The sequence below is a fragment of the Branchiostoma belcheri genome, unplaced genomic scaffold (genome assembly GCF_001625305.1).
Source record: "Branchiostoma belcheri isolate BF01 breed outbred unplaced genomic scaffold, Haploidv18h27 scaffold41, whole genome shotgun sequence".
In the NCBI taxonomy this organism is placed as follows: Eukaryota; Metazoa; Chordata; class Leptocardii; order Amphioxiformes; family Branchiostomatidae; genus Branchiostoma; species Branchiostoma belcheri.
The window spans coordinates 1,227,041-1,245,899 of NW_017804032.1; the positions used below are offsets into that span (position 1 = coordinate 1,227,041).

The 18,859-nt window shown below is 38.7% G+C and overlaps 2 protein-coding genes across 4 annotated transcripts; one reads left to right on the forward strand and one right to left on the reverse strand.

The window, feature by feature from the left end:
• The first annotated feature begins 20 nt into the window (after positions 1–20).
• On the forward strand, positions 21–4,511 carry LOC109477785 (A-kinase anchor protein 14-like). 3 transcript variants are annotated; one of them, XM_019779173.1, is made up of 6 exons: positions 21–85; positions 688–875; positions 2,211–2,348; positions 2,948–3,127; positions 4,086–4,138; positions 4,383–4,511. In XM_019779173.1, the coding sequence occupies exons 2-6, from the start codon at positions 717–719 to the stop codon at positions 4,465–4,467; spliced, it is 615 nt and encodes a 204-aa protein (XP_019634732.1). In that variant the 5' UTR covers positions 21–85; positions 688–716; the 3' UTR covers positions 4,468–4,511. The 3 variants fall into 3 exon arrangements, with proteins under 3 accessions (XP_019634732.1, XP_019634733.1, XP_019634734.1); XM_019779174.1 differs by having other exon boundaries at positions 696–875; XM_019779175.1 differs by lacking the exon at positions 21–85 and adding an exon at positions 1,502–1,538 and having other exon boundaries at positions 704–875.
• Positions 4,512–6,031: 1,520 nt separating this feature from the next.
• Positions 6,032–18,177, reverse strand: LOC109477780 (uncharacterized protein C17orf105 homolog). The gene is made up of 5 exons (XM_019779168.1): positions 17,930–18,177; positions 16,815–16,895; positions 11,216–11,334; positions 10,513–10,720; positions 6,032–7,570 (listed from the first exon to the last, which is right to left on the reverse strand). The coding sequence occupies exons 1-5, from the start codon at positions 18,020–18,022 to the stop codon at positions 7,349–7,351; spliced, it is 723 nt and encodes a 240-aa protein (XP_019634727.1). The 5' UTR covers positions 18,023–18,177; the 3' UTR covers positions 6,032–7,348.
• Positions 18,178–18,859: the final 682 nt, after the last annotated feature.

An 18,859-nucleotide genomic window follows, 5' to 3' on the forward strand; every position in this document is an offset into this window, starting at 1 on the left:
TGCTTCGGATTTTGATAGAAGTTTACTTCCGGTTGTCCGGTAGCAACAATCACTACAACAAGGCGGCAGTGGCGGTACTGGACAGGTAGGGAAGTTTATTCGGTTTCTGCCGTTTTATCGTAAGTTTCGCATGCTTGTACGCATTGACCTGGAGAATCATGTTATACTGACCTCTAAGGAGCGAGATAAATGTTAAATTTTAACAAATATTTCAGGACAGAAAGCGTCTTGTTGTTGAAGGCATGCTACATGTAACGTTAGCACATTCTCAGGACACAAACTCAAACTGGTTTATAATACATTGATTTACACAAAAGTCAAGTAGGCAGGCAGGGTAGTATGCAAATTCAATGATTTGTCATTTTTGCAAATAATGCAATTGGATTATTACACTGCAACTACATTATTTCAGAGAGGTCAGACTGAGTATGCAGAATTTAAAACAGCCTTGTAATGTTGTATGCCGTATGTATGTTTGCGAAAAAGGCATGCAAACCCTGTATATCATTCTATGCAATTGGTTAAAACTATCTTTGAAAGCTAAATATAGTATGAATTCTTTCTGATCCTGGAAATGCAAGGGACCAGGGTTTGAAAACTTTTCCTGAGGATAAAATTCCTAAGGAAAAAGAACACAAAGAACACAACTTAAAAGTCTTTAAGTTCTTTTTTCCTGCTTTTCATCAGCACTGTAGTATAACGGACCCATTTCCAAGATGTCGGAGTCAGAAACGCCCCCTATGCTGGGGTCCCCGGAGATGGAAGCGCAGGCCCACGCCCTTGTGGACATGGTGATAGAAAGCGCCAGACAGAGGCTCGTGGAAGAGGAGAAAGAGAAGGAGGCTGAGCATCAGGCACAGGAGGCTGTGATGGGGGTTAGTAGAATATGAGTAGTAGAATAGTAGAATATAGAACATGATAATAAGGGTTACATCATATTTGCACACCCCTGTATCTAATATGAATCTCAGAATCTTCATCTACTAGTAGATATCTGGAGACTGGACAACAAACTTTAAAAAAGTTATTTTCTTTGCAGTACTTAGTGATAGTATGATATACAATAACATCAAGTTACTTGCATGGTCTTATAAATGTATGAGAAGGTTACAGCTGACAAGTTTCAGTTATTCATGTTGTATTGCAAAATAATCTTTCCTGAATGTCATGGCAGTAATACACTGAGCAATCAAGAAAAAAACTCCTGACTTTGATGACTACATGTATTTGTAATGTTTTCAATCCTTCTGTTTTACTTAACAATGAATGTCATTTTCGTTTAACAATGATCTGTTCTACAACAATGCCATGTCATAATTGAACATTATGTAATATTTTGGCATCAAGTAGCTATAGTGATTCCATTGTTTGAAAGTTTCAATGACAAGGGACAAGTTCTAGAACAGTCTTTGCAGCCCTAGAACAGCATCCTTTGCAGAACTGGTTTCTTTCTGCTGCTTCTGTTCTTTTCTAAAGCATTTTCCAAACATCTGTCTCCCAGTGCACTTTCTACCTTTGTGAATGGCACCATGGCAGGGGTAAGTTCACAACTGTCTCCTTAAATATCAGAAAGGCCTAGGGGAAAATGTTGTGTTTCTGATTTCAGTCCTGAAAAAAAAAAGGTTGGTAGGAAATCTTTGGTTGGTAGGAAGTGATTCAACAAATACAGTTAAACAAAACTGAAATGCATCAGGGCCAGGGCTGTCTCCACGACCCGACCATTTGCTTGCTTACAAGTAGGGAAGGGACAATATTTCAATTAAAATTAGTCTAAAAATTTGCTTCTGGAAATGTGTGAAGTAACGTTCCAAAGGGTTTGAAGTTCAGATGTCACATCAAGAATTTTATGGTCTTACCAGCAGTTACCGGGGTACCCCCCCCCCAAAGACTAGCTTCAGAATCTGTTGGTTTTTGCTAAGTTTGGTGAGGAAACTGGAAATGCAACATGTTTTCTAGGCCTAATGTTCCAGATCTGTTGCTCATCATCCCACGTTATCTGTTATCAAAATCCTTTTTTTCCTTTCAATTTTCCTTGCTGTACTTAGCATCAAAATAGCTACAAGCATCCATATCATGGACATATTTTTGGCAATGCCCAGTGGTGGAGCCTTCTTTATGGAAATGATGTAGAGTACTAGTACATGTATTGTTAAAACTGCAGCATAACCTTGTTCCATTCCATGACTGTACTGTCCTTGTTGCTCCCACAGACCCAGAAGTATGGTTACTATGACTACCTTATGCTAGAAGACAAGGAAGAAGACTACACTGTCAAAAACATCACCTGGCCGAGAGCAGAGGAGTTTACCATCAAACTAGGGGATGAGAAGATCAATGAATTCATCAAGGTAGACACTGTTTTTACTTTTTTTACAATTTGCTGAAAATATTTTTAAGGTTAAATTCAATCAGTTTTTAGCAAGAAAGTTATATTGTAGCCTCAAATCTATCTAGTACATGTATCTAGCACTGTCATGTTTTCAGGTTACTAGTACTACATTGCTTTTCCAGCAGTATGAGCTTTCATAACTGTCATCACTAAAATTACTGAATACCGTAATTACTGATGGGTACGGAAGGGTTGTTTTCAGAGGTTGGGTTGTGGGTTTGTGTGTCTATTTGTCCAAGCAGCGATGGTAGTCTGGAAGTGGGAGGGGATTTTAACAGTTGATTGATAGGGAGGTCAAGATTGAAGGTGACCCAGCATACACTACATGGGAGTAAGTGGGCAGTATATGGAGGAATTCAGGAAGTGGTGTTATACTCCCAACTAAATTACATCATACAATCCCCTCCATAGTTCCGATACATTCATGAAAACCCAAAACACTTATAATGGAAGTCTAAATCTCATATTCCTTGTTTTGTTTAGGAATGGCTGATATTATAGGTGCTTTATTTGTAGTTTTCTGATTATTCAGTTGCTGTGTTTTTTTGTTTTCCAAAGACGTGGGACTATGAAGGCAGCTGGCTGTACTGCATCGACTTCCTGCAGGAGGAAGACCACGAGTACGACAAACGGTATCGTTACCGCGTACGCTGGAGCATCCCCACCAGGAGGAAACCCATCCCGCGTGCGACGGCCTGCGTTTATTTCACCATCGAGGTGTCGAAAATTAAACCCAAGGTGAGGGCGGCTCCTGTAGTCATACCGTAGATTGGGAAACTTTTGTGGTGGTTTTAGTTTAAAATTCGCAGTTTTTGCACTGCAAATTCACAACACACTGATCATGAACATGGCTCCCTTGAACGACTTCTGTATTTCAAACACTGTAAAGACCCTCCTTTCACAAAGTCCTCCCAAAAACAAGGCCTGTACTGGTTAAAAGACAGTAAATCACAGTGTAGAAGGTAGAATCTTATGCTCATCATCATCATAGCTTGTCAAAGTAACTCTCCAGTCAGTTCTGTGACCGTCAAAAAGTCCTTGAAGAAGAAGAAGAAAAATTTCCGATCTTAGGATTACTTTTCTGCAAAATGCAGACAGAAAATTATTCCCTGCAGACAGGGAGGCAAAAATGTCCAATATTCGTTAATCAACTGGTTGTATTGAGGATGACAGGAAATTTTTCTTTAGTCAGACAGGGGAAATTGACTTTTGCCTGCAGCCAGGATGTGTGCTCTTTCCGCTGAGTAAACATTATTCATCTTTGCAAGGACGATGATGCATGTTTTCATATGTATTAGGGTTGTGTGACTGACACGCCAGCTTATCCAGCTTCCACAGAAAGTAGCCCCTTTTCGTGAATAAATTAATCCTACAACTTACCTACTCATCCCACATCAATAAACCTATGTGTTAAGAAATGGACAAAAATATACAAACATGAGATCAATAATGATAAATAAACAAACAAACATCAAAGTTAAGCAGAAATCTTGGTTAGACACTTTAACAGGCCTAACTTGAACACAGGTACATGTATGTCAGCTGTTGAGCACTTTCAGCACCTTGGACAAAACCAACTTTCCGTTGCAGTCAGTCTACAGAACAACTGGGCACAATTAAATGGCTGTACACGTTGAAATGGGTAATTTAGTTGTCTTTGCTTGAAAATGCTTCTTTTCTTTCCTTTCCTGTCCAGAATTTTCCAGTCCAGGTGTACTATGTGTTTGAGACAAACAAGCTGGTACACAGGTATGTAACACTGTACATTAGTACTGGGTATTCTTTCAAGTCTTTTACTTTTAGGCCATAGTGGTTGAACTAACGGCTGGAAATACCAGCATTATATAAGGAAAATAATGTTAAGCTGGAAACAGCCCTGATTTGAATGTTTGCCTGAGCATGTTCTACATGATTTTAGCATGTTGACGTTGTAGAAGTTGGATAATCATTGTAAAATGAACAGAAGCAATGACATCTGTTTTGATTCTCACAGACCGGGCCAGTCCAGATTCAGGGAGAAATGGCTGAAGGACATCATCGAGAGCAAGATCATCGCCATGGAAACTGTCAACTTTTAAGGACAACACAGACGGAAAACCTGTGGCTATGACATTTTTATCATTACAATGCTTGAAATTTCTTATTAAGTTACTAGAACCTTACGAGACTGAAGTTGTACTCAACAGCTAGGGTTACATTCATGAAAGGAGCACTACAGTCAGGAGGAGGGTGTTATATTCCATACTGGTAGATTACGTATCAATGAATACATAGTCAGCAGCCTCTTTATAAGGCCTTGCCTGTCAGGCATATTGTAGTCATCGACATGATGCATTCTGGGATTCCTTAGAGGGTATTTGAAGGGTTATCCAAAGTACTGAGGCGTTTTTATGCGCACGTGACTAGTGGGTACTTTATCGTACACTGTGAAGTACTAGTAGTGTGTATTTTTCACTTCCTAGAATTATTATCTATCAATAACACCCTCCTCCCAACTTACATGCTCCTTTAAAGTCAGGTGGTTCTTTGTTGTATAGTGAACCCTCAGCAAACTTGTAAATTCATTTTCTGTATGTAAATATTTGTAAAAGAACAGAAAAGTCCACCTACATGTAGCTGTGATTTTTTTCCTGTAAATCAAGGCATTTCTCTATACATTTTAACAACTTCCATAGGCATTTTATTCCTGAAAAGAGACTTAATATGAACCTTGTAAAAACTTTCAAGTAAATTAAAGAAGTGAAACATCCACATTGCCTGCTGTTGTACATGTGTTTATTAAAAATAACACTCTCTTGAGCACACCTACAGTACACACTAGATAAAGTCTAGCTCTGGTAGAACACTTAGTACAAAAACATAATGTACACTTTATCACATACCATGTATATCAGAGCTACAACATATATCTTCCATAACAAATTGTTTTTCTTTGTGAAGTAATACAACCTTCTTCATGGTGCTGTAATTGCTTTGTAACTGGTGTGACATCACAATCCATCTTGTATCATAGCTTTGTACAAGGTGCTACGTGCATGCTGCCCCCCCCTAAAATTATCAGGCTCTCACATCATCCAAATACACTGATATTAGAACACTAAATCTTGTCATGATATCCACCTGATCCCTGTACTTTCACTATGGTGTTGGCACGAACACATTTTGCTTTATTACGATTTGTTAATGTTCTGAAATCCAAGCCACATATATTGTGCCATGAGAGGAGAAAATAAGGCACCAAACCCCCACCAACAATCACACTTGTGGATAAGTTGCAGTACAATTACAATTGTCTTTTAACATCACTGTCCAGAAACTTTGATTTGTATTCTCAACTATGGTACATACTATTCAAGATTCCAAAGATGGTTCAAGGACTGGTTGTGCAATTGTTGTACTTGTTTTTGGGATAGTCGTGCATTAGACCTACAAATTCAGCTGTCTTGGTACAGATGCAGAGAAGGCTGTCAGCGATTGGTTCTGTCACAGCCTGCTTTAGAATCCTATGACTCGACCAAAATAGTATGACGACCTAGAACAAATATGACTGCACCAGACATGTAGGCTATCCGTTACTATGCTCAGTTTTCACTCATTTGTACATTGTGACAACAATAAAACTCCTGTGAAAGCACCATAATTCACCACACATGAACATTTTTAATTCATTTGCTGACACAGTTGAATACAGTAAAAATGCCAATTGACGTCAGGCCATCTTTCCATCATGCAAACTCCTTTGTCTTTGTGACAACTTTCCCTGAGTGATGACACTGCTTGTATCTTACAGGAATTGTCTTGTCATCTTAAGCCACATCCATCAAGTTCTTAATGTGCCATCTCATCAATCATCCATTCTTTTCATACCTTTGTGTTGTGTTTCCTTTGTTTTGTCATACTCAAACAGACTTAACACATAACACACTGAGCAGATTTGTAGTCAATGTATGATAAAACTTGTGTTCACTCAGCATAGGAAAACATTTTCTGTTATAGATATTCTTTTAGTAAGAAACTTACCGTTATGAACAACAGATTAAATCTTTTTATAATGTTTTAATTAGATATCTACCATAACAGTAACTTCAGTAACTTGTAGATATTTTTAAAAAGTGGGATATGAAAAAAATAATGCATTATGCCATAATACACATGCCTACATGTAGCACTCAAGATATGTCACAATATTGTACCATGTTCATCAAATTATACACTCTTACACTATGACATACATGAACATTGTAGCAGCATTAGCTTCTAGTTTCACTTGTCCTGGTTGTACAACTCTGGTACTTATTAATACATGTTAGGGTTTTGAGAAGTCTCCAAACTTAGTGCACAGTTAGTCAAAATACAGAATGTGTATCAAATCTTTCATGATACACAGTTGATGATATTCTGCTGATTAGTCAATGCATTACTGATCAGAGATGATCTCAGTTTAACAACTGCCTTTTGTGGAGGCACCCAAAGTTTTCTACCACGAAGAAACTTCAAAATACTGTAAGTCCTTTTCTTTTCATCCTATTTTCACCTAACAACTTGAAGATTTTTCACTGATTGGCTATACATGTACATAGGGCAAATTCAGAATTCACAGTGTTATTTTTGTTACATTTTTATTTGGTACATTTGTTACATTTCTTATTTGTTACATTTTTATTTGGTCAAATTTGAGTAATATCTTGCCAAAATAGGAAAGTTCAGGACTTGTATCTGCACCTCCACAGTTGACCATAGCATGCTTTTATAATGCGCTTTTTTAAATCACCTATCACCTCTAGTTGTAACAGTGCTCTTGTGTCAGCCCAGAATAGACTGCCACAAGAACCTACAGTTGCAAATAAAAGTGATATGCTGTAAGAAAAAGAGGTGCATTATAAAAGCCTCCATAAAACTCCAGTGGCATGGCCTGCTAAGGAGGTCAGGTGACCAATTTGATCATCTTTGCACATTTCTCTACTCTGCTTCTTCTTCTACTTTCTTAGGTTCCTCCTCTCCTCCTGCTGCTCCCTCCTCCTCTTTTGGCTTCTCTGATTGGTCAGTTTGTTTTGCATCATCTTCTTTTCTGTCTTCTGATTGGGCGCTGTCTTTTCTCTCTGATTTCGTCCGGCTCTTCTTCCTGGGGGTCTGTTCTGAGGAACGTCTTGTAGACTGCCGGGATGTCTCGCGAGATTTTTGCTGTAATGAGAAAATCTTCATTAAAAAAAGGACACATCACACTAGTTTCTGGGTTAACTGTTTGTGTTCTGACTTCCATACTGCAACCAGTTGCACCCAACTTTGTGTCCTTGCAAAATTTGCCATCATTACCATTAGAAAGGGAGGTCTCATAAATAATGGGAAAGTTACAAGTACAAAGTTGGGTGAGGCCTGAGGGAAAAAATGTTGTGTTTCTGACTTAAAAAAAGTAATAAATGGGCTTCTAGATGGGGATTAAAATTCAGATCAAAATTTTGTATGGCCCCCTAAAAAGGCCAGGGTCAGTGGGTATTTTATTTACAAGGATTGATGGGAAAACAGAAAACACAACATTTTTTCCTAGGACTGATGGAAGACAAGCCAGTTGAACATATCGGCTGGCACCAAGCATACTCATTATCATACCTGGTGGGAGCAGCTATGTTGGACTGACTTAGTTCCATTTGTACTGCAAAACAAAGGTGGATGTGAAATTGACATTCAGTTCTGGCACTATAGCTTCTCTTTTGAATTATCGTCTCAGTAGTTTAGTTTTTACACAGAGTATTTTTTCAGCATTAAAAATACATGTACTTTTCAAATCTTATACAAAGTTTTTTTTTATGTGGGCTGACTAGCATGCATTTTTATTTATTTATCATAACTACCCTAAATCTAATGCCACATCATCCACATGCCTATTGCTAATTTGCTATTACCAGCAGGCTGATTTGTTTGCATTTGCAAGAACTACAGCAGACTGCTCTAACTCTAATGCCACCTGCCTAGTGCTACAGCTGTGAGGTGATTCATTTTTCAAACTACTTTTTTTAAAGCTACCATCTAAATCTAATGCCAGCTACCTATTGCTACCATTGAAGGCGATTCCTTTATATCCAGAACTACTGTGACAGTATCTGTAAATTGTGAAACGGTTGCAGTTTCAGTTTCACTCTTCTTTGTGATGATATCTCTAATATGTCTGCTTGTATAACTGTTGTACTACAGAGTTGTTTTCACTGCAAAAATGTCACGATTTACAGTACTCTAAATGTTATGCAGAGTGCCTTTGATTGTACATTGTACATGTGGGCCGACCGTCTAGTCTACAAGCCTGTCTACAAGCCTGTCCGTATACCTGACGAGAGGGAGCTTTCCCAGGGGAGCGGCCAGACAGACTAGCAGAGGACGGACAAGACATGGTGCTAGATCTGCTGGATATCCTTCTATACCTCCCCGAGCACTGGCTATGCCTGCCAGACGCCTGGCTAGCTCTGCCTGAGATCTGGCTAGTTCTGCCTGGGGGTGCGCTAGATTGGCCAGGCTTGGCTCGCTGCATGCAAGAAAAGTTCCACCATACATACATCAACTTGATTGTTTAATGGAGTAGGGTATTTACAGTTTTTTCTTTATACTTGCTATAAGGTTTCTTTAGATTGTGTGATTTACCATATAAATGATGATAAAAGGTATGAAGTATGTGCAGTCTACTTATGAAACAATTTAAATTCTAAAGAAATCTTCTATTGAATTTTTTCCAGATAACATTGAAGAACAGTTTGAAATTGGTGACTTTTATGTGAAGAGTGTAAACTAGGTATTGAATAAGACATGGTTACAGCAAGGAGGTTAAAAAAAGGAGACATTCTTGGTTACAGTGTAGGGAAACAGAATGACAGCACATTTGGTTCTACACACTTACCGGTGAGAAATCCTGTTGAAGCACAAAGAGAGGAACACCCTTTACAGGGCAGTTAGAGGTATTAGTATCAGGTACATGTAGTAACAGAAGTTTGACCACAGAGACATCAGGTACAAACACAAGTCTACAGAGATTTACACACATAGATAAGGATACATTTCAGTTACTATATACGTACACATGCCACCATTACATTGTGATGATCCTATTCTACTTCGTGTTAACAAAATTGGACTATTGCTACATAAATGCATAGAGAGACGACAGAGAAATAAGAGTGGGGGATTTTATGATCTTTCTTCCTTTACATTCAGACCAAGTCTTTTGAGAAGATAGAAATATTTACATTGACTGTAGTGCTTTTTTAAAACTGGGAAAAAAATAGAAAAAATAAATTGTGGAGATCTGCCTAGTTTAGTGCAAGGTTATTTAATTATCCTGGTAATACCTTGGATTTTCGGCCAGATTTTTTACCAGAGGCAGAGCTCATTCTGGACCCCGACTGCATGCAAATTAAGGGGAAGCCATTAGTCTTTTCCTTTACATTTGGATGTATTCCTTTATGGAATTATTGCTTATTGTTTCTATTTTCTGATTGCACCCTATGTTGTGTTAGTAAAGTTGTCATTTTATACATTATCGTACATTATATTATTTCAGATCAGGCTATTTTTTTTAAATACAAGTACCAGAAGTTATCCAAAATGGTGGCCATTTTGCCTGTTGTGCCTACACTATCACATAGAAAGATGTTGGTTAGAGTTTTCCATGGTGCTGATCTGACCAGTAAGCACTCTCCTTGGTGCTGTTGGTGCTGATTTGGTGCAGATCTCACCAATCAGCACTCTCCTTGGTGCTGATTTGATGCAGATCTCACCAATCAGCACTCTCCCTGGTGCTAATTTGGTGCTGATCTCACCAATCAGCACTCTCCTTGGTGCTGATTTGGTGCAGATCTCACCAATCAGCACTCTCCTTGGTGCTAATTTGGTGCTGATCTCACCAATCAGCACTCTTCTTGGTGCTGAAGTGATTTAACCGAATCAGCTTGACTTTTCATTTCATACCTGCCAATCACAATTATCCTAACAACATCGGGCCCACCAATTAGATGTGAGCTGTAATTTAGCAGAAACAGAATTTTCCAGTTGTACAGAAATAGATCATTGCAATATGTACTTACACCCTCCAGCTTTTCAGTGATAGGTGCCTGCCCTAAGCACAATATCCCTTTACTTACCCTTTTCTTATCTTCTTCAGTCTTCCATTCGTCGTACCAGCCCTTTGGGTAGCGGGCGATGTTGTCCATGAACTGTTCGTTCTTCTCCCAGTCCCGCTGCCACTTGGCGTGGTCGTACTCTGGCTCTCGCTTCATGATTCGCTTCAGGATCTCCTGGTTCTCCTTAGTGATGCGCATCAACTCCCGCTGACGCTTCTCACGGTTCAGACTGTTAGTAAAAACATTTGAAATGGTATTCAATATATATCTATGTAGGTACTTGTACTTGTTGTTTTTCTTTTGCATTTACCTCTCCAAAAGGAATTCATGACATGGCAAATATGTCTTCCTTGTATGCGTACTGCAGTATAGAATTGTTACAACTGCGAATTGAAAACCTCCTACTGCAAAAGTTTAGCAATTTGCAGTTATTGGTTCCTTGATGACTTTATATCCTGGTCCAAAACATGTTTCGATGTATGGATATGCCAGCCAAGAGCAAGAAAAAGGTTGAGCAAAACAATCAAACGTGGACCATTTTCCCTATTACTGCAAGCCTCTGCTTGTGTGTCCCTATTTTGGACCTAATCTCTTTTTGTTTCCTGAAGTACGCCATGCACTAGACTGGACCAGGGAATCAACACTTAGGGACCACTTCATACATGTACAAGAGGTGAACCTCAAAAATAGTGACTAACTAAAAGCCTGTGACTTGGCCCCTGACCTGTGGTGCTCGTACTCGTTCCGGTTGTCCACGCGGCCCCGTGTGCGCATGATGTGCGACATTTTCTCCAGTAGGATGCGGTTGTCTCTCTCAATGGTGGCCAGTCTCTCCTCCTCCAACTAAGGTAACAAGGAAACAAAAAAATTGCAGTTAATCAGAATATTGGTGGTATAATTTCAAAAGCTCTGGCCACTTCAGATCCATTGGGAAAGGCCTTTAACGATTACATGTATTTCCTCACTAGACTCACTGAAAATAAAGAGTTCCTAGATTCGTTAAGTTAGGGACATATTCTCAGATGAGACACACCTTGAGCATGTTAAAGAACCCACCATACTTATCAAAAAGAGTAGGGGTCCTTCCAGGTGTTAGTGGTTCAAACCTGGTCTAAAATACAGGTGGAGATACATGTACATTCAATGGTGTTAAAAGAGCCTTTTATGTTGTCAGGATTTTCTTTTATGGTCTGGTGAAGATCAAAGAACACAAGTTGGCAGCTGACCAATCGATATCCAACACATGCACTTTAATTTACCCACACATTTCTCCACAAGAAGGGTGTTACATAAGAAACTTGTTTCACCTCTGAAAAAGGCAGACACTTGTTTACTTATATCAGTTGAGAAATGACTCAATGTTGTGTAAGGACCCTTTTCTGACAAGACTTCTCACATCCGCTGTGAAAAGCCCACTTAAAGTCACCCACTGTACCCACTTTTCACTGACTTAACACAGAAAGTCTTGCTTGAAATCTGAGCTACAAAGTCCAAAGGAAAAGTAAGCTCTTGTCAAAATAGAACGTTGTTGCCGGCTTACGTCAGGGTATTTAGCTCAACAATACTGTCTAGTACTTTTTACCAACTTAAGCCCCGGGTGACATATGTAGTATGAAGCACACGCGATGAAGGGTTTTCTGTGACAACTGTGCTTTATATTGTAGATTTGAGAAGTTCAAAAAAGCAAAATCTATCACACCCATTTCTTCTTGAACATACAACAATATCATTGTGGGAAAAAAACACCGTATGTGCATCGTATGACGTAAGTAACTGGGTTTTATCATCAATGCCCTATATACAATAATGCAAGACTTCTTTGTGTATCCTAGGCCCCATTCAAATGCCATGATGCATAACAATCAAGTCTTGCAAATATTCAAAGGTATCACAGGTGTGCTAACTTAACTCAGGCTTAGGGGCCGGGGCCACTAATTTTCTGGATACTTTCCACGGATAAAAGTTAACTTGAGACCTGTAATTATGATGGGGACAGTTAAGAGCGGTTACCATGGGAACACATAAACAAAGAAATCAAGTATGAAAGCAGGGATTTAAGGTTACTTAACTGGTGAATATGTTAGTAAGACCTATACCGAACAAATTTAGACCGTATGACTATCATGTACCCAATAGTAAGTGGTTGCTATAAATATTTCCATCTCATATTTTCATGAAAATAATTAAGTGACAACAAAAATAAAAAGGATTTCTGCAATTTGAAGGGATTGGAAATGTAAGATCGTCAGCCTGAGGATGGATGGCATATTTTTGTATTCCATATTATTAGTTAAGAACAGCTTAGTTCTTTAATACACAAAGTAAATGAATTCACTTTTACAGTGACTCTACTTCGCAGTAGAACGCTTAGGGAAAGAGAGTTTTTACGGCTGTTTAAATTTGAATTTGAAACATTTCAGAATTTGTAGTTATTTGCTTTTAAGAGTAGTGCATTGGAAACACACATTAGCAGTGTCTTGGTAGTACAGAGGTCACTGCAAAGACGCTAAAAAAAAAACCCACGAACGTTTCAAAGTTTAAATTACTGTAATACCAGGTAGGTAGGTAGGTAGGTAGGTACTGACTGGCCCTAGAGATTTTATGACCTCTAAGTAACTGTAAAAAAACAATTGGTCCAACCCTTCTTACAAACCACTTGTTATATTAAATATTTATATCTCAGTGCTATTTGGATATCCATCATTCTTCTAAACGCCATTACATGTGTGTACAAGGAGGTTTAAATAAAGGGTTGCAATGAATTTCATAATCGTGATAAATGTTGAAGTCTGTCAGTTGGGGGTCAGTTGTGACAAAGGCGTATTTCCTTGAGTAATGATTTGGCCTGTGTGCTGTCTGTGTGAAACTAATGTGATATGAAGTTTTATGAATATTTTATGTTGCAGTGCCGCAATGGTGACCACATTTTCCACAAAGTTGGTACAGGCACCACTGGGGGAATTGGAATCACTAATGCTAGTACATACTAGATATATCGGATATCAAGCTAAACTTAACTGTATTTGGCAAGCAAAAACTCATGCCATAATTCTTACGTTTGACACTGTGTTTGCAATATATTTTTCAAAAAGAATTATTTTTGAATGATACTTCTACTTACAAAACTGTCCTCCCCAAAAATGCCTTTTCTAAAATGACAACTCCTGAATAATGCTTGTGTCTATAGCTTTTTATGTCTTCAGTTCATTTTTGACTGATGGTATTCTTGCATGTACAAAAGATGATTTCAGTTATTACCTTGCTAATACAATCACTTGCCATCTAATAAGCTTTTAAACCCTATATTTTTACAACAAAAGGCTAAGTCGTTAGTTCATACACCAGAAAATTGTGTTGAATGGATGGAAAAAGGAAAGATGCTATCTACTGTCTGCCACACCTGGAATAAGGATTAACTCAGGTCCTGTAATTTTCTACAAATTTGTTCCTAAAAATGTTCTAATAAAAGAGAGCTGCCATAGCCCTAAAAACCTTCCTGATTTGAAAAGTTACTTCTGACACTTGCAAATGTCAAATGACACATACTCATACTGATGACAGCTTGGCAACTTGACATGTCACAAAAGATGATGTCATCTGCTAAATTACACCAATTTTCTCACAACTGACACCTAATAATGCCTGCAGGCAAGCAAAAAATATTCCTTAAGCTAATCAGGTGTTTTTGTCAAACTATATATGCTTTTCTTGAATGAAGTTGCATTCATCCAGTGAATGTAATCAAACAAATGCATTTAAAGTTGATGTTGAAGACAATTTTTCTAACTTTGAAAATGAACTGCAGCAAGACGTTTCAGACTGAAACCAAATTCACAGTAACTTTTGTCTGGTTTTCTCTACAGGCTAGCAACCAGTTTGTTGATACAGTCAGGCTACGCATGTTGATATTTCTTGACAATTGACCATTGATTTATGAATTTTTTGGGCCTTTGTAATAAAGTAGGCAAAGAAGTCTAAGTGCATGTTATACTGATTGTGGGGACTTCATTTCGTTCTTTATTTGTGGACTGTAGAGGAATACCAGGGAACGGCACACCGTGACCGTGGTTGACTGACAGCGTGCATACAATACAGGGTCCCAGCCATGGACAACATGCAAACAAACCCGCAGATGTGCCATACTGTTGTGTCAACAACGCCTGTTTTGACTACAAACAATACCAGTTTTCAACCTGCATACTATTCAATTATTGTCATTGACAGATTTCTTAAATCATATCTTGATTTTTTCCAGACTTTGTATCAAATGAACGATGTAGAAATCAAAAACCATTAAGCTCATAAGAAAAAAATGCTTCTAGTTCAACAGCATTAGTTTTGACGCATATCTTGTTGCCATTGTTTTGAAAACAGAGGCTTTCGCATGCCATTACTTGAAATCACTACCAGAAAACATTGTCCATTGTGCGCTAAAAGGTGACGTACGTCAAGCACGATCACCGTTCTTACTTCCACAAAGAAACCTCTTGAGTTTTCAGTGCTTATGTTGCTAATTGTACGTCACTACGTAAAGTTTTCTACAGAACTATAGAAAGGGTAACATCGCCGACCCCAAAGTGTTAGATGACTCATATTATGCTGGCTAAACACAAAGTCCACAGGTGTAAAGTATACTATAGATGAGAATGAGATCATTCTGCCCTGCTGATTTATTTACAAACAACAATGCCCTCCTTTTGGGATGCTCTTAAGTTCCATTAGCTATGTAGCCTTCTTTCCTTCCAACCCTAAGTTGTGGTAGTTGGTATAGTGACTAGTAATACAACTTTGGCATCAAAAGGCCTTATCAAGATTTTGGCTACTAATAGGGGTTGCAATTGGAAGGCATGCGGTCTTAGCTGTTGGTCCTATGTTTAAGATGAAAAGTTTGCTCTTTTTTGTCAGGGTAATTAAGTTTTCTTGACATGATTTAGAACCATGAAATATCACCTACTATGTGCTCAATGATAAAGGGGCTTCTGAATTGTATGGACGATCAGGTATTTTGTGCATATATGTGCACCATAATTTACATGCGAGGGTCTAAGTACAGGCTAGGTGTGCCAGGACTGGTTCACCCTGGTGGCCAGTCAATCACTATTTGTCTTGAACTTTACTATCTGTACTAAACCCTTTGGAAGTTTGGAAGACCTTGTAAAAATTACAGAACAGTATGCCTTTGTACAGTAGGAGCTACGATCAGTCACAGTCAGCGCTTTTAAAACAGTCCATACTTATAGCATATTTGAGCATATTTGCCTAATGCAGATGACTGTGTGTTTTGGTTGCTATAGAAACTTCAGTGCCCGGTGAAAATGTCTACGACCCTCATAAAACGGATGCTAGAAAGGCTTTTGTGAACATTTTCAGGGGAATAAACTAATTAACCGGCCTCCGCAAGCTATTGAAGAAGTGTGTCGTCCAGGAGAGGTGAGTACACAGAGACACAGACATGCAGTGTGACTGTCCGAAGGTCACATTACAGGCTGGTACTGAGTGGAGCAGTGCTGCGGGTGACTGGGTCTGAATCAGGGGAAAGTTCTGCCAAAAATGCAGGCGTCATGCTCTACACTAGTAAAGCAACACCTCGAGTACTCTCCAGAGTTTAAGCCTGTTTGGGAATATTTTTTTAGCTGTCAGGCTAATTCGACGTTGTTGGCTGTTACTCTGTCCATGATACCAAAAGAAAGCTGACAAAATAGAAAGCCTGACAAAACATCTTAAAAAGCTATAAAAAAACAAGGGATAAAAAACAGGCCTTAAACCACTGCTTGGAGGGTACCATTGAGCACCTGGTTAACAGAACCTTGTGGTATAGTACTGTAAAATCTTACTGTGAAAACAATGCACGGTTTGACCAATCCAATTTATTATAACTTTCAACTTTCAACTTTCAACTAGTTAAAATTATAAACGAGCTTTTAAGAACAATGTTAACAAACTTAAATTCCAGTGTTGAATGGAAGAAAGTCATAACAGCTGGATTAAACTTGATCTCTGCTTGACATTTCATATTTTTGCTCAGATATGACCCACAGCAGACAAACAATGAATCAGATGAAACTTTCTCAGTGGCTTTATTTTTCCAGTGACCTCTTACTGCGAAATATGTGTTTTATAGCTGTACTGTAATACAGAACGTGTTTCAACCACGATTTTCAAACAGTGCAGAAACCTCCTTTTCTGTCCTTTACTGCAAAATAAACCACTGCAAAGATAAATACATTAAGTAATTTCTTGTTTCCAATTAACACCTCAAGTTATAATGAAAGTGTCTCAACACCTGAAGTTTTTAATTAGTCATTCCAAGATGAATATCTCACCTGTAGTTTTCTGAGCTTCATGTGCATGTGCACGTAGGTACGAGGGGCTTTTGTATCCACCATCGGTTTGGCTGTCCGAACCTGAAATTCAAAACAAAAAAATACAATGTAGTCATTGCATACTATATGATACACATCGTACATAAAGCTATTTTAGTTGTTCAATTGTTTTAAGCTACCAGTACCATGATTTTTTTGCTTATTCAGCACAGAGGTTTAATATATCTTCACATGTTTTCAATCTTTTGTTGAGGTATCTTACCTTGTTTGTCTTTCTTTACAAACATTTTCCATCAGCTTCAACTCTCCTTGAAAAAGTTTTTATGTTTTTATGACAACCCTTAAGAGCATTGCACACAATAAAAACAATACACCAGCAAATGCACGCCCTTAAATAAAATATGATGGTGCCTTGATTTGGGCTCAATATGTCTTAATTGTGCGTCAAATTGTAGCTATCAGTGCACCTAAGTACAGTAAACAGGCTGTTGATTAGACCTGTGCCTCCGAGCCTGATATTTGAACAAGTTGTGCCTAATTGTTGCACAAACAGAACTCGTCTAGAATTGGGCGCAATTTTCTCGTGAATTGGTCGGCATAGTTCGGGATCCGGGTATCAAATTTAGACCGTGAAAACTTAAAACAAGATCGATTTTAAGGGGGCCTCTTTATATGTTGTTGTGTTAGTCAACCATGTCAAAAGTTTGAATGTTTTAGAAACACAAGTAAACCGCTTGGCCAAAATCGTTAGAAGTTGGTATTCTGTTGGAGAAAATAAATGTTTGACAGACAACTTTTACGCACAGAATAAGAACGAGTCGACAAAGGCTTATATGGAAGTTTCTGAGGTCATTCTACACTACCATGGCGACCGTGTGGGTTGAAACGTCCCAAACGGGAATATATTCCTCCCCTTTTAAATATACTGCCACAAAAACTATACAGACGCGACATCACAATAACTAAATTGTACTTAACATGCTAAAACAATATCAAAACTTCCGGATACAGCTATACTCTTCCTCAGCCTTAAGAAAGAAATATTCCGGAAATGCTCTGCTACTAGCGTTATGTCTCCACTGAAAATTTTCCTAGACCACACAAAATGGACTTACGAGGTCCCTGTGTTCGTTGTAGTACTTGTCGTCCCATTTTTGCTGTAACAGCTTGTTCCCCGCTGGAGTGATGGGCTGGTAGGCGCGGTGCATCTTCAAACTTTGCCGAGAAAATCCGCGAAGAAATTACACGAAAACCCTCCCGCAAGTCGCCTGGCTTCTAGTCTGAATGAACCTCTATGCCCTTTGCCGGTCACCAAGCACGCACAGGTTGTCATCACGTGACCGTTGCCATGGTGAAAACTAAATTTGCATATGAAAGCCGGCTAAGCCGCTCAGGTGAGACCCAGGCAGATTATGTTACACGCCTGGTTTAACTCAGTGTCTTCGGGAATAAGAGATTCAAAGCAAATTTTACCTCCCAAAACGCTGCGCCATTCTCTAGCGTGGAAACGGCGGATTTGGAAATTTTTTTGGCGCAGACGATATTTTGCAGATACAACAAAAGACACTTTGTTGTGCCGCTCTAGCCTGCTTTGGTTGTATGAGTTGGACTTAGGAGTTCGACAAGGTGGGCAAATAAATGGGTGATGGTGTTGAGCTTACGGCGTGGGCCTTACTCAAATATTATGTCTGGAAGTCTAGCTCTGCCCTTGCATTCAAGATTGAATCAATACACAGGAAACAAGCAAGAATGTTCTCTTCAACCCCTTCAGTTCACGTATCACAGAGAGCAAGGTTATAAGACAAGGACCCTTCAAGAGGTTTACAAATACGGCCTGTCTGAAGCAAGTTTTCAAAGCTTAACAAAATCGACGTATTTTACTACATTTATAATTACACGATTCTCTTTTACGCAAAAAAATGCAGGGATAGCAGAACGGTAAGTGCAAGGTGTTCAATGTACTTTGTCCACAGTAAATGAAACTTTGCCAGCTTGGTAAATCAGCAAACACCTGACTTTACATCAAACGGTATCAGTAGAATATC